At 40.7% G+C, this 25412-nt stretch overlaps 2 protein-coding genes across 2 annotated transcripts in view; one reads left to right on the top strand and one right to left on the bottom strand.

The window, feature by feature from the left end:
• The window catches only part of LOC126426677 (E3 ubiquitin-protein ligase MIB2), a 224885-nt gene extending 218984 nt beyond the window's left edge, over positions 1-5901 (bottom strand). Inside the window, exon 1 of the mRNA XM_050088569.1 lies at positions 5415-5901. The gene's annotated coding sequence lies outside the window, so the exon portion shown is untranslated. The remainder of the gene's footprint in view (positions 1-5414) is intronic.
• Positions 5902-5934: 33 nt separating this feature from the next.
• Positions 5935-25412, top strand: part of LOC126426676 (phosphatidylinositol N-acetylglucosaminyltransferase subunit A) — a 136175-nt gene continuing 116697 nt past the window's right edge. The window contains exons 1-2 of the mRNA XM_050088568.1: positions 5935-6228; positions 6419-6575. Coding sequence (XP_049944525.1) covers positions 6212-6228; positions 6419-6575 — 174 coding nt within the window. The 5' untranslated portion in view covers positions 5935-6211. The remainder of the gene's footprint in view (positions 6229-6418; positions 6576-25412) is intronic.

Here is a 25412-nt window from a genome sequence, read left to right as displayed (position 1 = left end):
CCAGGCCTCACTGACCAAAATCGATACCTCTCCTCAGTGCAGCACTCCACGAAGAATGGGCTGCCATTCCCCAAGAAACCTTCCAGTACCTGACTGAACGTACGTCTGCGAGAGTGGAAGCTGTCATCAAGGCTAAGGGTGGGAGGGTGGGCCAACACCATACTGAACTCCACCATTACCGATGGAGGGTTGCCACAAACTTGTAAGTCATTTTCAGCCAGGTGTCCAGATACTTTTGATCACATAGTGTATAATAACAGTTATCGGCTTAATGTTAATAGCTGCTGTGACATCACCGTTTGGTCATATATTCACAGTTTTGTTGTTAGTTGGCAAAGACAACAAAAAATCTCTTAGGCAGCGTTGACCAAGATCTAGGTTCCGTTGGAAGGTGACAGTTTGGTTGAGAGTCAAACTTTTGCCCAAACCTATGAAGGAGGGGTATCTGGTGCAATGGTAGTAACACACATTCCCCAGTGATCTCATTTCTGTCATTTTATTAGGTAGCGGACCTAGACACGGAAGCTTTTAAAGGCAACAAGATGTTCCATCAATGGATGTCACTTATGGAATTGGAGACCCTGTCTGCAGTCCCTAATGACCACAATGATTTCTTAAGTCCACCCTCCGATTGCTAAGTCTGCTGCCAATAGAATGGTTCACGTTGTTCTTCAGACAGTAGCATTGATACCTCCACATGGTGGTGTGTTTAGAGTGATGGCAGAGCAGCAATCTTAAGAGTTCATCTGGGTGCAAGCCCAGTGAGTGACACTGAGGAAGGCACCAGATGATCAGAACACACTGGTCATAATAGACTCTCCAATGGATGAAGGGGAGAAGACCAGGGACGCTAATGGAAAGACTAACAGCCAAAAAGTTCAACACTGAAGTGTGTGGGGGTACCGGTATTCAAGAGAAGAAGATTGAGCACTGTGAGCATAGTTTCGGTAGGTTTACCGCAGCCAGTGCTCGATAGGTTTACCCTGGCCAGTGGTCGTAGTTCCATCCCCCAAAGGGTTGAGGGAAGTTGCCCAAAATAAGGAAGGGTAGGTGGAGCTGAGAAATCAGTGGCACAACACATTCCAAGACACTTCACCATCGGAATGGAGACGCACATTACAGAGGGTAAAATACACTGACTCCTCACATGAATTGCCACAGCCTCCAAAGTCATACAGAATGGCACATGCTCACTGTAGACATAGTCAAGGATGTATGTGCAAACTCTATCTGACAGTCTGTCACAGTCAGTTCAATTCTTAAAACAGCCAAGGTGGCTGTTAAGGGTTGTTGTTGTTGTGGTCTTCAGTCCTGAGACTGGTTTGATGCAGCTCTCCATGCTACTCTATCCCTTGCAAGCTTCTTCATCTCCCAGTACCTACTACAGCCTACATCCTTCTGAATCTGCTTAGTGTATTCATCTCTTGGTCTCCCTCTACGATTTTTACCCTCCATGCTGCCCTCCAGTACTAAATTGGTGATCCCTTGATGCCTCAGAACATGTCCTACCAACCGATCCCTTCCTCTAGTCAAGTTGTGCCACAAACTCCTCTTCTCCCCCATTCTATTCAATACCTCCTCATTAGTTATGTGATCTACCCATCTAATCTTCAGCATTCTTCTGTAGCACCACATTTCGAAAGCTTCTACTCTCTTCTTGTCTCAAGGGTAAGAGTTCGCAACGCTGGGAACCAAGTCTGCTGTAGGACAATGCAGAAAGCAAGGCAAATGCGTAAGAGATATTGCTATCAGCCAGAAGGTGGAAAAAAAATGCTACAGTTCCACTGGAGGATAGCGCTATCGGTATCTGGTGGGGGAAGGGGGGGGGGGCAAAGGAGGGAAGTCACATCTCAGGGTCACCTGCTGCCACCGATTGCGAAGATACAGCATCGATACACTTTGGTTCTGAAGCAGGTTGTGAGGAGGGATCTGATGCCACAGGGGGGCCCTGAGAACTCTGGCACAAGTACAGAGTCGGAACATGCAGGGTCCAGTGGCACACGGACGAATGGAACCTCCTCCATCTCTGAGATATTCTTTTTGTCCCTCTCTCCTTGGACAATTTCGATGTTCACGAGGGCTCGTGTGCCTCTGTTTCAGCGACAGAGGAGGAACGTGAATCCCTGTGATCGGCAACCTGTGGCTCCTTCAGCCACTAGTCGGTATCTGGTTATAGATCAGCAGAAACTCGGGACAGAAGTGGCTCGAGGGATTCCTTCCTCGTGAGAGATGCCAGAGAAGAATATTGCTTCCGGCTGGTGGTTGGGCATTAATGTCCCCAGTAGCTGGACAGTCAATGCTCCCAAAGTGGGTACTGGATACAACAGGAGATGGTCCCCAACCGACAGGGAAGCACGCGTAGTTGAGCAGCCCCAAACGCCCGACGTAGGCAGCTTCGAGGGTGAGGGCACTGTCACTTGACGGGATGACATCACAGACGTAGCAAACATCATCAGACATACAGCACACAAACAATCTTATTTCTTCTTGTCCTCTTTCCTCCTGATATGTGGGTCAGTTAAGGGTCTTGTATTTTCTTTCCTCTTTGGAAGACGATGCAGTCCAGTGAAGAGGTGGAATGGTGCTCCCCACATTTAACACAGTTGGGTGGGAGGAGTACAAGGAGCATTTGTGTACAGCTGACATCCACAATTCCTACAGATGGAGCTAGTGTCACAATGTGAAGACGTGCATTGCACGAATCTCACGGATTTGAAACAAGGCACGGGAGGGGGAACACAGGGTTTCACATCGCATCGATACACCATTACCTTGACCTTTTCAGGCAACGAGTTGCCTTCAAACTCCAAGATGAAGGCCGCAGTGCCAACCGTATTTTCCTTTGCTCCCATCCGGACACGACTGACATATCGCACACCCCACTGCTCCAAATTAGCATGTACGTTGTCGTAGGCCTGTGAGTGGAAGTCACAGTGCCATAATGAGACTTACTGGGGGTGGCAGTTACAGGAATGTCACCCAGTTTGTCACAGGCGAGCAGTGCCCGTGGCAGGGGATGCTGCTGTAATCAGAACTGAACCACTTTTTTCAAAATTTCTGCTACTTCCCCAAGCCTTTCCTCAAGGTGTTCAACAGAGAATAATGACATTGTGGTCAAAACAGAATCGCCATTGGTCCTAAAATGCCAGGGAAGGAAATACTGTAGGGTCATATGGCTCCATATTGTAGTAATTCTTTCTATCAGAAGAGACAGTTGGGGCCAGGTGGCCACCACCTGAGGAAAGTTTGAGTCACTTCATTTGCACGTCATCTGCCTTGGTGCCACTCACTCTGAAGAAGGCTCTCCCCTTGGGCACCATGCAGTCACGGCAATGGTTACCTTTCTGAGTAACCATTAACTGTTACCCGGAGTCCTCGTGCCCCAGTCAGGACAGGCATACACTCCTTGGCAAACGTAGGGAGTTTTCACCGCAAGCAACAATAGTACAATCTCTATGTGGTCAGGGGGCTACCACCGTGTGGATACTTGACCCCCCTCCCTCCCTCCCACAACATAATGGCTACTGTGTTGGGTTCCTGTTGTAGTACTTTCGCCTGAAAGGAAGTGTGCAAAGATAGAAAGGCACAAGATGTGGAATATACACAACATTGGACAACCTTTCCCACATGACGTGTGCTTCTATAAAATATAAAATTTTGGATAGGAATGATATATCAAACCCAAGAATGGAGACCATGTTATGAAGGATGAAAAGTTGTATAGAGTACAAAGGGGAGGGGGGGGGGGGGGGGTAGAGGACAAGGGACAACTATCCAAAATCATAAACCAAATAGAAGCATTGTTGGCACAAATGGAAAGGGAAGTAGCATTGAAAGGGTGGGTGCCCTGTGTTGGCTAAGCAAATACAAAAGCGATGTGAGCCCTATTAGGGGTTCAAATGGATGTAAGTTACAGTAGTTATTTGGAAATGAAGAGGTTTGCATAGGATAGAGACGTGTGGAGAGCTGCATCAAATTAATCTTTTGACTGAACATAACAACAAAAATGAATAGCAATAAGCAGAATTGATATTTTATTGTTATTACAGTGTACTGATTAAGTTTTCATGGTCTGCTTGTATTTTGTAAATGTAGGCCTATACAATACCTTACCCAAGATTTCTGAAATTTTATGGTCTTCATGGCAGCTCACAGAACAGAATGAATAAATTAACATTATATCCTTCACCTAACGTATCATTTGATGTCAAGCAAAAGTGTGTTTTCTTGAATCACAAATTCACAAACACTTAGCAAGCCACCTAAGAATTTTTCGTTAGAAATGCAGAACATCAAATATTTAATTTACATGATTACATTTGTAGATTGTGATGTTTACAAAATCATTTCTTCTGTCAGTGTTATAATTTTTTGCAAGGCAACAGAAGTGACTTTGGTGTAGACCACACTGTTTATCTGAAAAAGTCATGTTACACCTTAGTTCCCAATATACACGAGATCTCCATGGCTGGTTGGCTCACAGGAAGGTGCAACCACACCACCTTCAACGGGACTGTACCTATTAAGGCCAACACATTTAAAACACATAAATAGGCTAATAACACTATACTTATGAGTGCATTATGTTAGCCTAGAAGAGAAAATATTCTGTCTTGTTTCTGGAATCCAACATAGCAAAGAAAAAAAAAATTACAAGATTTGCATTTTATTTCAACTTATGCAGCATTAGTGTATATAGCCCCAGTACCATTCAAAAAGAGAGAGTCATATCATCTAAATTCAATGTTAAACTTAACTACCATTTGCACCTCAATTAATATTAGAGTACATGCAACAGCACAGAAAAAAACTTGTCTTTTACTTTTCTGGGCATGGGAAGGATATACAGTTAAAATTTTTTGTTACCATTTAACAAAAGTGGTAACATTTTTTAGAATGAAAATTTTACTATCAACGAGTTCGACAAATAATTGATCAGAATTTCAAAAATGAAATGGTTCGCTAATTGCAGTTAATATACACAGCTGACAGTACTGTTTTCTCTCTCCGTGTATTCCAGAGTCATTGTGGATGGAAAAGAAAAATGTATGTACAAAATAACACGGCTTGTTAATGTAATGCCACATAACAATGCAGAAAATACAAGCACAATACATCAGACCTGTTAAAAGCAGTAAAAATTGCACTTCCGTTCTGGATTTGACATTTATAAAGGTAGTCTTAATACTTCCTTCTGTTATATTTGTAGTAGTGCAACTAATTTGGACTATTTTGGTCTATATATCCTACAACGTATACACGGTCGCCACGCGTGATTCATTGCTCAGCTCAAATCAAATTTACATGAACAGATGACAAATATGTGAAATCAATGTAGTAAACAATACACATGCATCAAAGGACGCTACGCTAAGGCAATGTATCACTGTGGAAAAAGAGCAATGCGTACTTACTACAGTAAACTTGTGCCACAAAACAGTTTTAGAATACTAGCAAATGTGAACCGTTCTGACAGAGCCAACTTGTCATCTTCTTTATACTGACGTAAATTGATTGACATATTACTCCCCGGGGTTCGTCCTCGCTTGACAGTACTTCCTTCAATTGTTTCCTCTTTCACAACACTACCACACGATACAAAACTTACGTCAGGCAAGCGGAAAATCCAATCATTCCTCCCGTTGTTTGCAATGCTTTATAAGCAGCATAACACAAAACAAACTTTCAAATTTCTGCTCGTTAAAACAAGCATTCCAAACGGATTCAGAGGACACTTGCATAATTATCGCTAGAGGTCCTTCCCAGTGAAATCTGCTAGAACTTTCATGTGCTGTGCAATGCTAGCTATACGCTAGCTTTTCGCATTTTGCTTTTCTGTTTGCAACTGTTTCAACATGGCCACATCTGAGGAAGACCAAATTACAAATAGAAAAATAAGTCTTTATTATAATAACTTAACGTATTCGGACTTTTTTCTACGTGTATCTTGAGATTGCTAGACATGTTGTTTCCACCTCATCTTCCGCTCCTGTCAGATGTACGGAGCCACTATTTTCAAACCGTACTCTGCGAGGTGTTTTATTACTTCGTCATTGAATCTTTGACTGTGTACACGGGAATCAAGGGGTGTGTTACTGTCGGTTGGAGATTACGGACCGAGTTTGAAAGAGAGGAAAAAACAGGGATTTGTAGGCTGCAGGCATGATTCACAGGAAAGAAAGGTGACAAAGGAGTTGACGACGTCTGTAGGATGAGACATAGGATCTGGTAAGTGGAATCGATAATCAGTGTAAAGGAAATAGTCCGCAAAAAAGTGTCAATCGTAACTGGATAATCTGGTACTTGAAGCAGAACATGTGTTAAATTGTATATCTGCAGAGCTAACTAGAAAGAATAAGGAAGTAATCGTAGCCGCATAAACAGTCACTGCTGACAATACTTGTTTCTACATTTCCAGCATGGCATCTGATTTCTTCTACCCGAACATGGGAGGAGTGGAGGAACACATTTACAACCTGTCACAGTGTCTCATTGCTCGCGGGCACAAAGTGATTGTTCTAACCCACTCTTACGGTAATCGTAAAGGTGTCAGATACATGACAAATGGACTCAAGGTAAGTTCGTCGAGGTAAAGCAAGCATTTTTCGTAGATCAAATGTTTCATATTACCTATTAGGCCTACGTTAATAGTTGCCCATCTAGAACCATAATGTATTACCCTGTTAGAACTAATTCGTTTGCAAGTGGTCATGTAATTATCTAATCATCACTTGCAACATTTGAGTTCACCTTTATACTAAATGCAAATGTTTAAATATGTATATAGCTGTGAGAATAATAATACATCTTATTCTGGCAAGATACAGTGGAAAGGAAAAGAAATTGCACTTGGGGTGATTCTTATAGGTAGTAGTACAGTTTTGAAAAGTAGGTGTAATGGAAGATCAAAAAGCTTGGCTTCAAAACTTCATAGATAGTATCTTACTGCATTTATAGTTTGTTGGTTTTCTTTTTCATTGGTGTGCATGCAGTCCATGTTATTTCCCATTTACATTACAGTAATCAGATATACAGGGTGAAAGAAAAGAGTCTCATTGTGCAATTCGTTACACCAATTCAAGACAAATGGGTATCTAGCAAAACCTAGTCCTGCAAATAGGTCTAATAGTAATTTGATTTAAAAAACAAGCCTCCAGCAATGCTGTAACCACATGCAGCATGGCCAAAAGGTGGTAGCATGAACTCTGCACTCTGCTGGAGCTGTTATATTAGTTCAGTGGCATAAGGAAATGCTTTGGGGAATGGATATGCAGGTTCTCTTATGTTAGTCATACTCATACCAAACTTTTTTTCAGTTAATGCAGCAAATTGGATACAATTTACACCTCCACACTGTAGCACCTTGTGTATTTCTTTCTGTTACTGTTACATGTAATTAAATATTAAGACGTAACATGAACTTCTTACTGATGTAAACAACCACTTTGTTTCGTCCATGACATAGATAAATCCTATAAAAAATAATAGTGGCTAGAGTAACTTTCACTGTATCCAGTGAGGTACAAAAAACACACTAGTAGGCTAGACGAAACTGCACATTATGCTACACACACAACTTCCATTCTGTGTATCTGGTGTACAGGCTTAACTTCAGAGTCAGTACATACACGTGTGAGCACCATTCATTTTAGAGATGATGTTCAAAGTGACCGCTTTGCATTCCATGTCAGTTCAACTAGGGGCTCCAGCTCATAGTCTCAGATTTGACTGAAATTCAGTATACTAATTCTACCAGGTGTGGAGCACTTGTGGACAAAGTATTAGTTTCCCCTGCTGATCAGTTCCAGAATTATGACTTGTGAAAGAAGGTGGCGGCGTGACCCAGAAATTGCAACCCGCATCTGGCAATCTATCTTCAGACCCAACTTCAGATCTTAATAACTTTGGAACTATTCCACATACTCCAGTGAAATTTTTACAACCCAGTAACATCCATTTAGAGAACACACTCCATGAATCAAAACACCAACAACATATTTATGAGGGAAAATAAAAAATTTCAAAATGTGATTTAAAAAATGTAATACGTTAAAAGGTACATATTGTAGGTGCTCTCTATGCCAAATATAATACACTCAAAAAGGGTATAAATTTTTTTGTGGTGAGCTTAATGTGGCCTAAACACACACAGAACTCATCATGCCCATATCAGTCACAAAAACTGAGTTACATGCACACGAAAATACAAAAATTTGAAAAATTACCTGAAAAACATGGATTTTCTAAGTGTGGTAGCACAAAAGGGACAATCGATATCCAAGCCAAATTTCACACACTGCATAAGTAGAGCATAATGATATATATCTCAAAATTTCAGCATGTTATTGCAAGAAATTTGTGTACAATGGAAGTTGACATATGTATTTGGTGATGTGGCCATTGTTCCACAACACAATTTTGTAAAAACATATCGTAAACTGTTCTGCCTCTTCTTATCCCCTCCCACAACTGTTTAATCACTAAGCAACAACATATAGACGGATTAACACAACCTATCATTAATGTTTACTGCATCTTAACCCTTTCAGACCTGGTGGTCACAATTGTGTACATAAAGTTTGTTCACTAATATTTCAGTGACAAGAATTGTCAGGTGCATCCAAGCCCACTGTGCACATTCATGTATGTTTCTTTCAGCCATGCTCCAACAGCTGCTGCTCTTTTGTCAGCAATCTGTGAACCACATAGTAAAATATACTCTCTGGTGTTGTCTCTCTGTGGGAAACCATTACTCGTCGACTTTATTGCAATAATAGTCACGTTGTGGGTTTTGTTCGTGAATGTTTTGTGTGGTTTCCTTCTTTTGGAAACATTAGACATGCTTTCAGTGGAATTTTCAGCAATTTTAATTCAGTTCATATTTGTGTTATGTATCAGGTAAGATTAATCTACACATTTGTGTACAACAGGTCCTTAATGGTGTAAAATAGGAAAAATAACCTAAAATGTGTCTCAGCTACTTTGCATGCCTATGTTAGTTATGTGTGGTAATTTTTCCATTAATTTCAGTACCAGCAGCAAGGAGGAGAATAACTGACCTGTACATATGATTTTATTTTATATTTCTGGCCTTTGCCTTAGAATTATGGATAAGGAATATCTTTCCGTGGAGAAAGATTGGGACTTGATTATGGACATAATTGAAAATGGTGGTGTTTTTGACATTAATTTGAGTGCATATGAGGATGACAGTGTACCACTTATTGAAAGGCAAGCTCCACAAATAGTAAAACATGTTGGAGCAAATAAAGTGGGCGTGAATGATGTGTATAGACACACCATATCTGAAGATGAAGATGATGGAGAGGTGGTGGATGCTGAAATGAACTTTTTATACAATGGAGAAAAAAAAAAAAAAAGCAGAAGTGAATAACCTGTGTGACAACGTAATGGTGACACCTAAAGAATCCATAAAATGGAAACTCTAGCCTCTAAGTTCCATTGCAGAAACACACAAAGCTCCAAATTTTGAAGAATCTCTCTTGTGTTCTCCAATGCAATACTTCAAAAGATATATACCAGATGATTTGTTAACTAGCATGGCAGCACATACTCATATTTACGCATTACAACGAGGCAAATCCTCATTCAAGCAGACAACTCCTCAAGCACTAGAAATGCTATTTGGTTTGCATATATTGACTGGCACCTTGAAATTTCCCAGATTATGAATGTATTGCGATAGAAGCCTGAAGGTAAATGTGTTTTTGGAAAAATGTAACGAGACAGAGTTTTAGAATTACGAACAAATTTACACTTGGTGAACAATCTGGAAAAGCCACCTGAAGATAAAGATAAATTTTACAAAGTCAGGCCAATTTACTCAGCCATTCGAAAACACTGCAGTGAACTTCCTATAGAAGAGAATGTTTGTCAGTGAAGGAATTATTCCTTTCACGGGGAAGTTCTCTGCAAAGCAGTATGTCAAGGGGAATCAAAGTCTTCATGTGAAAAAGAGAGGAATAGTGCACGATTTCCTTTTGTATCAAGGTGCTACAACTGAACTAAATACCGTATACTGTAAAAAATTTGGATTAGGTCCTGCTGTTGGTTTAGAATTTTCTGTTCCACTCTCAAAAGGTGAAGGTCATAAATTGTACTTTGACAACTTCTTTTCACCTAATCATCCGTTTCAAGTTCTAAAATCTCAAGGCATCAATGCAGCAGGTACTGTCCGTGAAAACAGATTTGGAAAGAACTTGCCTTTTTCAGATGATAAAACAATAATGAAACAAACCAGAGGTTACTGTGAAGAAACCACTAGTGCTGATGATATTACCATGTGTAAGTGGCTAGATTATAGGCCAGTTGTACTGTGTTCAAACTTCGTTGGTAAAGGTTCAGTGGATGAAGTTGAGTGTTGAGACAAAAAACACCATAATTATGTGAAAGTAGAAAGACCTGAAATAGTGAGAAGATATAGTCATGCAATGGATGGTGTGGAACTATTTGATCAATTGATAAGCTACTACAGAGTTGTCACCAGATCTCGAAAATGGCCTTTCCGTATGATTTTTCATGCTGTTGACTTTGCCATCATGCGAAGTTGGTTGGCGTACAGATGAGGTGCAGACAACCTGTCTATCCCAAAGAAGAAACAAATGGACCTTCTTTCTTTTCATATCAGGGTAGCAGATGGATTGATACTGTGCCAGAAGAAAGTGACTGAAAAGAAGAGGGGGCTTTCTCTGATGAAGGACTGGCTTTAGACATGAGAGTCATACCAAGAAAAAGAGGAGAATTATGACCAACTACAGACATACAGTTTGATTAAATTGACCATCTGCCTTTGTATGATGTAGGAGCTCCAAGTCGCTGCAAATTTCCGAAATGTACAGGGCGTTCTAGAATTCAGTGCAGAAAATGTAAAATACATTTATGTCTCCAAAAGGACAGAAATTTTTTTGCAATTTCATATGAAACCTTAACATCAGTGTTATGAACATTGTTGTTTAAATAAGAACTCTAATTTGGAATTATTTTTATTGTTTCTTCTGTTTTAAAGTGAAATAAATAGTGGCATACTTGATCCATAGTGTTAACCTCCGTACTGTATGACATGACATGAAGCTCGAGACCTGATGAACACAATTGTGTACATTCAATATCTAGAAAACTAGAGATCATTTTTTCTTAGAAAAATGTTGTCAGGAGATTCACCTGAATGTAAAAATGATGTCAGATACTTTTTAAATAAGTAAATAAAAAATCAGGTCGGAAAGGGTTAACTGCTAAAAACCAGTCGATTGTGCTTCGAACAGAAGTTCTCCCACACTTTAGATACTGTACTCTGTACATTGAGTGGCAAATTGTACTGTCTTCCTGACACTGTGGTAGGAACTGGAACTGTCATAAGAATATGTTCAAAAGGAATCCAACACGTGTCTGCCAAACGTGGCCAATGAAATGATCTTGCTGGTGCCACGAAGTTCACAAATACATCACCTTCTGCTTCACAGCACTCTGCAACACATCCTAAGTACCGTTTGTCATCATAAACAGCAATAACATAGCAACCTGGTTGTATGTTGCTGCTTTTGCTTCTGAATCCTGAGTCAGACACACTGTGAAGACACATGTTGTGCATGAACCTATAGTTATAACCGGACAGTCTTCTCATCTGCACATTGTCAGAGTCCACTGGAGAGAAGTGATGATGGCTCCTTGTGTCCGCAACAGTTTTAACATGTTCTGGTCTGCTTTTTGGCAACTCTTACACTGATTTCACCTCATCTTTCGAAACATAGAATGAGTGTATCCCAGAGAGATTTTTCTGTACCCAGGTAAATAATTGAAGAGGTGTTAGAATGTGACCTCCTGTAGGGTGCTGCAGACTAGCTCGTGATGCCATGCGCTTAATGGTAGCACCAATACCATCACATACATTTTTACTATGACTTGTTGCGAAAAAATTCCATTCTGCATGAATCTGAAAATCATGGTAATGCATGCATAAATTTTTGAGATTTTTACAGTTTTTGTACTGACTAGTTGCCCCATCAGTGAAGTGTTTCACAAAATGTATGTGAGGCAGCTTGTTTTTCACATATGCCGTGACAGTGCGAATGTGGGCATGAACTGCAATGGCATCATGAATTAAACAAGTCACTAAAAATGCACAGGTTCATGACAGACACATCTCCTGATTAACCTCTTTAGTAAATTGCAAATGGCTGGAGAGTTGTTTGAGTGTTGTCCCAATGGTATCCTTGGATGGCATCTTCAACTACAAATACATAATTTTCAGAAAAGTCTAGTTTTACTGTAATTTCATCTTGTTTCAAATTATCCCTACAAAACTGGAGATAAGCCGATTGCGCTGTTGCTGTGAAGCTGTGTGTGGTCAGTTTGTCCGTTTCTTTGACAACACATTTCAACAAAATCTTTCACTGTACTTTGCTTTGTTTCAAGACTTGTGCGATCCATGTGTGTCCATTGTTTATAAGAAACAAGTTCGTCATCCATAAGGAGTTCACCATACAGTTTGTTATTCATGTGTTATGCAAGATTTGCCTTACCAGGACACTTTTCACACCTGTGTATCATGCACTGGTAGGAACTGATGTCACACACTAGCAGCTTCATTGCACCATTGTAATCCAGACCAGAATCCTTTATAGCAGCAAACATCAGCATAGCATTTTGATGGGTCTGGCACACACAAACATTGTGTGTGCCCCTTGCACTTACAAGCACAGCCCATTTTGGCCGAAGATTGAAAAAAGATGATAAACCTACTTTGGTATTGGGATACTTTTCCTTGAATTCTACATACAGTTCTGATATGTTGCATAGCAACAGTCTTTTTTGCATCTGTACACGTACATTTTCCATTTTCACCGTTACATAGTCTTTTTTTTCCAGGCATTATTCGGATGTAGTCATTATTTTCATAAAACTCTGACACTAGCACCTTTATTTCTGAACTCAATTGCTTACCCTGAGCCTGCTGAAGTTGTGGAAGCACTCTTTGGGTTGCTTTTATTTTCCTAGCTTGCTTTACCATATATGTAGAAACATTGAATTCCTTTGCAGTGTAGTCAGTAGACCAGCTGGAAGGTGCAAGGGTAAGAATAGCTACTTTTTTCTGGCGTGTGGATATGGCACATTTTTCTTTCAAATCATGCACAATTTTGTCCAAAATCAGAGCATTTCTGGCATGATTTCTGTTCCTTTGGAGCAGATAGTTCTTCCTCTTCCACCATTTGTGTGTCAGCTATTTTGTGTTTTAATTCCACTTGAGCTTCTTGTAGTTTTCTTCTACTATAGCTGGACCTGCCTCTTTTCCCAACTTTGTGTGTCTTCATGGGAGACAAACCAAGAGCAGTCACTGAAGTATTTAATTGCTCTTCCGCTGTGGTTGTAGGTCGCTGATAGTCTTTGTCACTGTTTCCTGGAACTGTACTTCTTGTGCCCACAGGATGTATCCTGGATCTCCATAGCAACAAATCTTGGTCCGATTCATCCAGTTCGTACAGTATTAAGCAAATGCCACATTTTGTTCCGTATGTTGTTTTATGATGTTCAGATGCTTGTGCTCTACCAATACTGCAACTTGTTTGAACAAAAGCACCACCAGTACACTCTTCTGCCTCCATACTGATTTTCCACAACAGTACTGACTAGTCTGAACTAGAATATTAAAAACATGAGTAACCTGTAATTGTTGCTTGTTTCCTTTGTTGTTGCTGCCTAAGAATGACTCATTTTGTCCCTGAAAACTACCGTTGTTTAAGTTTCTGTTGCCTAATGGTTCCCAACAATTGCTGCAGCTTTATCTGAAACAAGCTGTCTGCATCATCACTATTACTTGCTAAATCGTGTTAAAAGAAACCTAACCAAATACATCTGTCAACTTTTATTGTACACAAATGCCTTGCAATAACAAGTTGAAATTTTGCCACATATTATATTATGGTCTACTTATGCAGTGTTTGAAATTTGGCTCGGATATCACTCGCCCCTTTTGTGCTACCACGCTTAGAAAATCCACGTTTTTCAGGTAATTTTTTCAAAATTTTGTATTTTCGTGTGCATGTAACTCTGCGTGACTGATATGGGCAAGATGAGTTCTGTGTGTGTTTAGACAACATTAAGCTTACCACAAAGAAATTTATACCCTTTTGAGTGAATTACATTTGGCGTAGAGGGCACCTACAATATGTACCTTTTAACGTATTACATTTTTTGATCACATTTTGGAATTTTTTTATTTTCCCTCAGAAATATGTTGTTGTTGTTTTTTTTTTTATTCATAGTGTGTGTTCTCAAAGTGGATGTTACTGGATTGTAAAAATTTCGCTGGACTGTGTGGAATAGTTCCAAAGTTATTAAAACCTGAAGTTGGGTCTGAAGATACATTGCCAGATGTGGGTTGCAATTTCTGGGTCACAGCACCTTCTTTCACAAGCCATAATTCTGGAACTAATTGGCAGGGGAACTTAAAACTTTGTACATGAGTGTTCCACACTTGTTAGCATTGGTGTGCTAAATTTCAGCCAAATCTGAGACTATCAGCTGAAACATTTTCTCAAATTGGTTGAATTGACATGGAATGACCCATTTGCAAACTCTTCACCACACCAGCAGTTTGGTTTTTTGATACACCCAGCACAACAAGCATATCATCATAGGTTATTCATCATTTGTGTATTCCATTTGGAAGGCACCGTACATAAAACTGACATGACCGCTCGTGGTCATGCACTGCACTGTTAGTATATACATGCATGGAGTTCAATGGAGCCCACTGTTATGTGATAGACTATTGTTGTGTGACAAAATGATGTCCTGTTTATAAATAAGAACTAGGGAACGGTTGACTAAAAAATAAAAAAGGAACCCTATGATGTGTCAAACTATAGCTGCATGGTGGATGTGAGTTTGCTGTCCCAGCAATCTACTCAGCGAGATAAAATGGCTGGTGCAGTGGTGTTAGGTGACACACTTTCTCCTATACATTCCGAAGCACTTCATGATGTAACTTTGCAGCCAGCTCGTCATTTTCATGTGTGTTTTCAAAATTCGTCTGATCTGATTTTTGTTGGTAAACTTTTGTCCCAAATCTGGACAGGTAGTCGTGTACCGACCTCAAAGTGCGGCATTTGTCCTTCACACTGTATATTTAATCTGAATGCAATACTGTGAAATGAGAGAAAATGTGCCCTCAGTTACCTCCCTGCAGTGATTCATCCGAAAAACCTTTTGTTACCGCTTGTTGAGGTTTCGGAAACGCGTTCCTGTGACAGTTTGCTCTTTATGAACATAATCAGTTACTGTAGCCTGATGGCACTCCCAAAGAACACAGCATCCATTTGCCCGGTTGTATCTTTGGCAGACAGAGGTTATTCCACATGTTTAGTAATCGCCCTTCCTTCTTCCACATGTTCAGAGTGCTTGCTTTGCAGCAAAAGTTACATAGTGGAATCCCCCCCCCCCTGCAATTTTCCTAGTTTATGTATGATATATGTGCATAATATCCATTTAAATGCTTGTAGAGGACTTTTTGATTATGTAGTATGTTTTCCTGAGTTTACCTTGCAGTTTTACTTTTTCTGATGGAAAATGTTCGAATATGGTGCGAATATAAACATCAGGCTATGCTATAGGTCAGACCAGTATCACAACCATTATTTGGCATACACCTTTTTTGGCTTCACCAACTCACTACCAAATTATCACCTTCGATCCTAATTTAGACCGCAGTAGCCAGTTTTGTAGATCAAGAGGGATATTCTATACTAGTTGTAGACTTTGGCCAGTGATGTCTCCTTTTGGTGTGTACTTTCACAGTTTGGTTTTTAGTTGCTTAATACATATGTCACACATTTATTACATCTCTGGTCAAAGCAAATGACTAATATCGAATATTCCCCTTTACCCAGCTTTACTCCTTTTTGGGTGTGAGCAATCTTGGAAGCCAGTAGACAGCAACATTTTGCTGTGTTCTAAATGTCGTGCTAGAATATCTGTGACAGGTTTTTGTTTGTGGCACCTTGATCCTCAAGCACTAAAGCATCTACTTCTATTTTGGTTCCAAGTTCTTCAGATTCATGGTCACCCACTTTGTTCTTCAGATACTTGTCTGACCACAGTGTACGTCGTGTCTGCACCGCCTAACGACTGTCGTATAATGGTTCATTGTTTCTGTATACCTCCACCAATTCAGTACGGATTGTTACAGCGTTGTTCCTCTTTGAACACAGAAAACGAATTACTGCATCTTAAAACAATCAATGTGCTGTACCATATTGTTAGAATGGTTACTCTTCCATTGAGGTTACCTAATGAGGCATGATTTCAGTGTGTAGCAGGACTACAAACAAGTACTTGTAAGCAAACAAAAAAATTAATCAAAAAACTTTTTTTGTAGGTGATACTTTGTACATCTGGACCCGTGTGTCAGACCCCTTTTAGTACCAATGTTAAGTCCCTGATCTCTTCATAGTGGTTGTCTTTTATCTGAGTGTGATGTTCATGCTTTTTCACAGTCTTTCGAGTAAGTCCACGAGACTCGGAGGGCCATAGACACGGGTTCCCAGGTAGATGCCGTCTTTCTTGACTTCTGCAAGGCGTTTGATGCAGTTCCCCCCCCCCCCCCCCCCTCCCCCTCCAGTCATTTAATGAACAAAGTAAGAGCACATGGACTACCATTCTCAATGGAGAGAAATCTTCTGAAGTAAGAGTGATTTCAGGTGTGCCACAGGGGAGTGTCGTAGAACCGTTGCTATTCACAATATACATAAATGACTTGGTGGATGACATCGGAAGTTCACTGAGGCTTTTTGCAGATGATGCTGTGGTGTATCGAGAGGTTGTAATGATGGAAAATTGTACTCAAATGCAGGAGGATCTGCAGCGAATTGACGCATGGTGCAGGGAATGGCAATTGAATCTCAATGTAGACAAGTGTAATGTGCTGTGAATACATAGAAAGATAGATCCCTTATCATTTAGCTACAAAATAGCAGGACAGCAACTGGAAGCAGTTAATTCCATAAATTATCTGGGAGTACGCATTAGGAGTGATTTAAAATGGAATGATCATATAAAGTTGATCGTCAGTAAAGCAGATGACAGACTGAGATTCATTGGAAGAATCCTAAGGAAATGCATTCAGAAAACAAAGGAAGTATGTTACAGTACGCTTGTTCGCCCACTGCTTGAATACTGCTCAGCAGTGTGGACAGTGTGGGATCCGTACCAGATAGGGTTGATAGAAGATATAGAGAAGATCCAATGGAGAGCAACGCACTTCGTTATAGGATCATTTAGTAATCGTGAAAGCGTTACGGAGATGATGGCTAAACTCCAGTGGAAGACTCTACAGGAGAGACGCTCAGTAGCTCGGTACGGGCTTTTGTTGAAGTTTCGAGAACGTACCTTCACCGAGGAGTCAAGCAGTATATTGCTCCCTCCTACGTATGTCTCGCGAAGAGACCATGAGGATAAAATCAGAGAGATTAGAACCCACAGAGAGGCATGCCGACAATCCTTCTTTCCACGAAAAATACGAGACTGGAATAGAAGGGAAAACCTATAGAGGTACTCAAGGTATCCTCCGTCACACACCGTCAGTTGACTTGCAGAGTATTGATGTAGATGTAGATGTAGAAGAAATAAAGGGTGTACGTAAAGTCTGGAACACTTTCAGTTATTTATTGCACAGGAACCAAACAGATATCATACATATGTCATTTTAAAGAGAATCCCTGAAAGTTTTTTTTTCCACGTATACCACCACAGCGTAGTTTGGTAATTTGCCAATAGTCAGCGCTAGTCGCAAACGTGACAAGTTCAAGTGCGGAGTGAGCTTTGTGTGTGTTGGAGTTCGACAAAAACAAGTGTGCTACGGCTGTTCAATGGATGTTTAGAACAGAGTAAAGTAAGAAGCCACTAACAAGGAAGGTCAGTTCGCACTGGCACAACAAATTCGTTATGGTAGGTAGCTTGTGCCAGGCAAAGAGAAATGGACATCCCAGCATGAGTGAAGTGAATGTGGAGCACGTACGAGAGACATTCATAAGAAGCCCAAAGAAAACGGTGTCTCGTGCATCCCACGAACTCGAAATTGCTCCAATGACAGTGTGGAAAGCCCTGCGACAGAAGCTGTCTGTAAAACCATTCAGATTGGAGCTAGTGCAGAACACGGAGCTGCCACCATGACAGATCAGCTGTGCTACAGAAGGGGACAGCTGTTTCATGAAATGGCCTCCCCAATACCAGATCTCATTACATGTGACTTTTTTCTGTGAAAATTAAGTTCGATGCTGCTTGACAGTGTGCAGGAGAACAATGCTTCAGGCTCGCAGCGCCGTACTAGGCAGGGTCCTAATGGAGGTGGTTTGCCGGTGCCTTCTTCTGACCGTAATGGGGATGAATGATGATGATGATGATGAAAACGACACAACACCACCCAGTCATCTCAGGGCTGATGAAAATCCCTGACCCCGCCAGGAATCGAACCCTGGACCCCGTGCTCGGGAACCAAGAACACTTCCGCAAGACCACAAGCTGTGGACTTTTTTTCTGTGGGGTCACATTAAAGATCTGGTGTATTTACCACCTCTACCACATGATGTAGCAGAGCTCCGGGAGAGAATACGGGAAGTGACTGCCACAGTCTACGATGCCATGCTGGGACAGGTATGGCAAGAATTCGATTACTGTATTGTCTGCCGGGTCACTCCTGGATTGCATATCGAATGTTTGGGAGGAAAAAAAAACCCACTTTGAGTTTTTCTTCAAAATGCAATATATATGACATCTGTCCGATGTTTAGTTCTTGTGCAATAAATTATTGAAAGTGTTCCTGGACTTTATATACACCCTGTATTGGTAATTACAAAGGACATTGACGTGTACAGGGTGAGTCAATAGGAAAGATACACACTTCGAGGTGTAACAGTGATTCTGAACAGAAAACTTCATATTGGGTTTGGTTTCGGAGATATAACACGTTTAATATCCCTTTTGTACGTTTTCCTGAATAACTAAAAATCTGTGTGCTTCAGTGAAAATGTGTCACAGTACAAAATTAACTTAAATTTCTTATAAAAAAAAGGCTGTCATTTTTTTCTCTAGGACTAGTAGTCTGCGCCACAATATTGAAAATCACTCTGCAGCTTATGTAGTTTTTGTAGCGGATTTGAAGTAGTTTCCTGACTTGGTAGACCACAAGTGTCTTGTATTAACTTCCTCTACCATTGTAACAATGACAGTGTTTGAATAATACAAAAAATAAACAGCAATGTACATCAGATGTGTTCTATCTCGGAAACCATTCAGATTAGGACATATGACGTTTTTTGTTCAGAATTGGTAATACTGTCACCCGTCAAAGTATGTACCTTTCCTCCTGACTCGCTCTGTAAATGTCTTGTAAAGTAACTGTCAAACTACCAAAGCTTTTGCTGAAGTCCTTACAGGATATTTCAACACCAGATAAAATTCTTAAAACACACTTCTGTATTTTGAAAATACTGTCCTTGTAATTTTTTTGCCAAATATGATTCTGTAACTCATTAATAAATTGAAATATACAGAATAAGCCCAAGTTATATCTGCATGCATACTGAAAGGATATATCATGTATCAGTATCCAAATGGTAGGAATGTAAGGGGATAGGACCTGGATAAACTGATAGAACCAGAGGTTGTAGACAGTTCCGAAGAGAGCATTAGGGGACAATTGACAAATACAGGGGAAAGAAATACAGGGGAAAGAAATACAGTAGAAGTAGAATGGGTAGCTTCCAGAGATGAAATAGTGAAAGCAGCAGAGGATCAAATAGGTAAAAAGACGAGGGCTAGTAGAAATCCTTGGGTAACAGAAGAGATATTGAATTAAATTGATGAAAGGAGGAAATCTAAAAATGCAGTAAATGAAGCAGGCGAAAAGGAATGCAAAGGTCTCAAAAATGAATTGCCAAGAAGTGCAAAATGGCTAAGTGACGATGGCTAGAGGACAGATGTAAGGATGTAGAGGCATGTATCACTTGGGGTAAGATAGATACTGCCTACAGGAAAATTAGAGAGATCTTTTGAGAAGAGAGAACCACATGTATGAATATCAAGAGCTCAGATGGAAAACCAGTCCTAAGCAAAGAAGATAAAGCAGAAACGTGGAAGGAGTATATAGAGGGTCTATACAAGGGTGAGGTACTTGAGGGCAATGTTACGGAAATGAGAGACGATGTAGATGAAATGGGAGATAAGATACTGCTTGAAGAATTTGACAGAGCACTGAAAGACCTAGGTAAAAAAAAAAAGGCCTCAGGAGTAGACAACATTCCATTAGAACTACTGATAGGCTTGGGAGAGCCAGCCATGACCAAACTATACCCTCTGATGAGCAAGATGTATAAGACAGGTGAAATACCCTCAGACTTCAGGGTGTCAACAGGTGTGAAAATTACCGAACTATCAGTTTAATGAGTCATGGCAGCAAAATACTAACACGAATTCTTTACAGACGAATGGAAAAACTAGTAGAAGCCGACCTCGGGGGAAGATCAGTTTGGATTCCGTAGAAATGTTGGAACACGTGAGGCAATACTGAACCTACAACTTGTCTTAGAAGATAGATTAAGGAAAGGCAAACCTATGTTTCTAGCATTTGTAGACTTACAGAAAGCTTTTTACTATGTTGGCTGGAATACTCTCTTTCAAATTCTGAAGGTTGCAGGGGTGTCCTGTGTATGTGTGATAAAGTGGTAGAAAATGTGGAGTGGTTACTGGCAGAACTTGTCTTGTTCAGTACTTCCCTATTAACATTGTGAACAAAATTTGTATCACAAAGATTAGCTAATACAATACTTTGTATAACCTGGTACTCCCAGTCGAAAGCTTGGGGGGTTAAGGGGACTTGATGGAGGTGGTAAATAGTTTCAACACCTTTATTTTTTTAAAAAAACTGTTCACTGTGTGAATTGTCAAACAATCATGTATAACTATTTTACATCTACATCTACATTTATACTCCACAAGCCACCCAACGGTGTGTGGCGGAGGTTGTCCCAGTTTTAAAATTATCTCTAACACTTTGCACGTGTTTATCTGAGATTTGTTTTTACAAAAAACATTATTAGTACCCATTTGTCATACTCTATCTAGGATTAGACTCCAAGGACCAATCCTTATCAAGCTAGAGTGGAGTATTGCCACAAACTGTGTAATTAGGCCACATATTACTTCCATTTGTAGGTTGTCAATGAAAGGACTAATTTAATTCACTTTTTAGGCCTGACCACACCATTGCAAATATGATACTGACAGCCATCATGCCCAGACTCATGCAATTAGAGAGGATAGTGTTGGAAATAAGGTGGTTCAAAAACTTTAAATAGACAGGCAGTGTCAAATACTTTCCTCAAAGTGGGTGTCTCCCTCACATTTGGTGTGCATGTTGACAAAATGCAAGCTGCATTTCAGAAGAGCCCCCAAACCTCAATTTGTTGTGGATCATGTGAATTGCAGGAAGCAAGAACAACTGTCAAAGTCTTACATAAGCAATTACACCTTTCTACGTATAAAGCGAAAATGAACTGAGTACTGTAGCCGAATGCCAGTTTTCCGTGGTATGTATTTTATGGATGCCATCACTGAACATGAAATGTTGACAATTACTATCTGAAGAAATGCCTACCGAGCGAGGTGATGCAGTGGCTAGCACACCGGACTCGCATTCAGGAGGATGACAGTTCAAACCTGTGCCCGGCCACCCTGATTTAGGTTTCCCACGATTTCCCCAAATCACTTCAGGCAAATGCCGGGATGGCTCCTCCGAAAGTGCACGGCCAACTTCCTTCCCCATCATTCCCTAATCCAACAGGACCAATGACCTCACTGTCTGGTCCTCTTCTCCAAATAGACCAACCGACCAAAAAGTAGGTTTTCACATAAAACAATCTTCCACATTTTTTGGACAAGTGAATTACCACATCAGTATACTTTGAGGCTCTCAAAACACAACCACACGCACAGACACATCAGTGATAGCCCAAAGCTTAAAGTTTGGTGAGACCTAATCCACGCCCAGATTTCTACGCAGAGAAAACCCTAACCAAAATTGTTTTCCTGGACGTGATCTAACAGCACCTGTTAGAACACATCAAAGAGCCCCATCCGTAGTTTTCCACCACAATGGTTACAGCCCCACAGTGGAGTTTGAACATACGGGATGTGCCAAATGACATTTCCGAAGAGGTCGACAGATCGAGCCTTCCCATCACGTGGCATTTGGAGTCTCCCTGAGCCCCACCACTAGACTTCCAATTCTGAGTTTATATCGAGGATTGTGTGTGCACGACACCGACAAATGACGTTGCTATCCTTCGTGCACAAATTGATGCAGCAATCTGCACTGTTAATGCTGCAGTGCTGACCTGCACATGGACAGAATTCTAGTATCTCCTTGACATTCTACGAGCAATGGGCATACACACATTCTGGCATAACACAGAGAAAGCTTGCTGGGAGCAACCCAGTGAAATCACAGAAAACCCAAATCTGGATGGCTGAACGAAGATTTGAATGCCCAAATGCAAGTCCAGTGTTTCAAACACTACATCACCTGTTTATTTGCCAGTTTCAGCTCATGTCAAAGCCACCCCCAGAACTCCCGGCCCCCTACAGCTAGTGCTGGCGACTGTACGATCGTTGTGTCATGAGAAAACCAAGGAGCCACTACCACCAGCCATAGGGGGCAAAAAATTCCAAAGACGACCCCAACATAAGCTGAAACCAGCATATAAACAAATATTACCACAATCTCGACTGTTTATTTTGACCTAAATATGAACCGCATCGCTGCCCCCCATAGGCAATGTTGTCTAAATTTATGAGTTATCCAAGCATGATACAATCCATCCCCAGGGCTTTACTTGTTCAAGTACCTTATCTCCTTTCTTGTAAACTTAACACGAGTTCTCCTGGGCTCCTTGCAGCACTAGAAGTTGTGGAAGAAAGCATACTGTGGAGACTTGGCTTAGCCACAGCCTAAAGAATTCTTTCCAGAACGAATTTTCATTCTGCACTGGAGTGCACACCAATTTGAATTTAAAATTCAGCACACTCACCGCTGCAGAGTGAAAATGCATTTGGGAAACTACGATAATTTTTCTGGTCTCTCAAACCTAAGACTTTGAAAAGAAGAAAGAAAATTACTGAGTAAAATCCAACGATCATTACAGAAAAATGTCACTTATGTAGCTCAGCTAACACCTAGCTCACAAAGAAAATTCTTAATTTGGTTTTATCGCTTCTGTATCTGAGTCTCAGTGTGTGCAATGCTAGGTAGCATATAGGGCAACAAGTATCCTCCAGCAAACTCTTTTAGCTAAGTACAACCTGTAAATGGTCTTCTTGCAATCTAACTAATGTGCATCGTATATTGTGAAAGAAACAATTGGTAACACATTTTGTGCACCACCCGGCACTAGAATCGACTCTCCATATCACATAAAATTGAAACTGAATAATACTAAATATAGGGTGGTCCATTGATAGTGAGCGGGGCAAATATCTCACGAAATAAGTGTCAAACGAAAAAACTACAAACAACGGAACTTGTCTAGCTTGAAGGCGGAAACCAGATGGCGCTATGGTTGGCCCGCTAGATGGCGCAGCCATACGTCAAACGGATATCAACGGCGTTTTTTAAGATAGGAACCCCCATTTTTTATTACATGTTCGTGTAGTACATTGGATCACTTTTTTCGCTTTGTGATAGATGGCGCTGTAATAGTCACAAACATATGGCTCACAATTTTAGACGAACAGTTGGTAACAGGTAGGATTTTTAATTTAAAGTACAGAACGTAGGTACATTTGAACATTTTATTTCGGGTGTTTCAATGTCATACATGTACCTTTGTTAACTTATCATTTCTGAGAACGCATGCTGTTACAGTGTGATTACCTGTTAATACCACATTAATGCAGTAAATGCTCAAAATGACGTCCGTCAACCTCAGTGCATTTGGCAATACGAGTAACGACGTTCCTCTCAACAGCGAGCAGTTCACCTTCTGTAATGTTCGCGCATGCATTGACAATGCGCTGACACATGTTGTCAGTCATTGTCGGTGGATCACGATAGCAAATATCCTTCAACGTTCCCCACAGAAAGAAATCTGGGGACGTCAGATCCGGTGAACGTGCAGGCCGTGGTATGGTGCTTAGACGATCAATCCACCTGTCATGAAATATGCTTTTCAGTACCGCTTCAAACGCACACGAGCTATGTGCCGGACATCCATCATGTTGCAAGTACATCGCCATTCTGTCATGCAGTGAAACATCTTGTAGTAACATTGGTAGAACATTACGTAGGAAATCGGCATACATCGCATGATTTAGATTGCCATCAATAAAATGGGGGCCAATTATTCTTCCTCCCATAATGCCACACCATATATTAACCCACCAAGGTCACTGATGTTCCACTTGTCGCAGCCATCATGGATTTTCCATTGCCCAATAGTGCATAGTATGCCGGTTTACGTTACCGCTGTTGGTGAATGACGCTTCGTCACTAAATAGAATGCGTGCAAAAAATCTGTCATTGTCCCGTAATTTCTCTTGTGCCCAGTGGCAGAACTGTACACGACATTCAAAGTTATCGCCATGCAATTCCTAGTGCATAGAAATATGGTACAGGTGCAGTCAATGTTGATGTAGCATTCTCAACACCGTCGTTTTTTTTTTTAGATTCTCGATTCTCGCGCAATTTGTCTGCTACTGATGTGCGGATTAGCCGCAACAGCAGCTAAAACACCTACTTGGGCATCATCATTTGTTGCAGGTCGTGGTTGACGTTTCACACGTTGCTGAACACTTCCTGTTTCCTTAAGTAACGTAACTATCCAGCGAACGATCCGGACACTTGGATGATGTCTTCCAGGATACCGAGCAGCATACATAGCACACGCCCGTTGGGTATTTTGATCACAATAGCCGTATATCAACATAATATCGACCTTTTCCGCAATTGGTAAATGGTCCATTTTAACACGGGTAATGTATCACGAAGCAAATATCGTCTGCATTGGTGGAATGTTACGTGCTACCACATACTTACACGCTTGTGACTATTAAAGCGCCATCTATCACAAAGCAAAAAAAGTGGTCCAACTAAAATATTCATATTTCTTTACGTACTAAACAAATATTTAATAAAAAACGGGGTTCCTATTTTTAAAAAAATGCAGTTGATATCCGTTTGACCTATGGCAGTGCCGTCTAGCGGGCCATCCATAGCGCCATCTGGTTTCCCCCTTCAAGTTAGACAAGTTTCGTTCTTTGGAGTTTTTTAGTTTGATGCTTATTTCATGAGATATTTGGCCCGGTCACTGTCAATGGACCACCTTATATTTAGTATTATTCAGTTT

This window comes from Schistocerca serialis, chromosome 11, assembly GCF_023864345.2.
Source record: "Schistocerca serialis cubense isolate TAMUIC-IGC-003099 chromosome 11, iqSchSeri2.2, whole genome shotgun sequence".
Classification (NCBI taxonomy): Eukaryota; Metazoa; Arthropoda; class Insecta; order Orthoptera; family Acrididae; genus Schistocerca; species Schistocerca serialis.
This window is presented reverse-complemented; position numbering and strand designations above follow the sequence as displayed.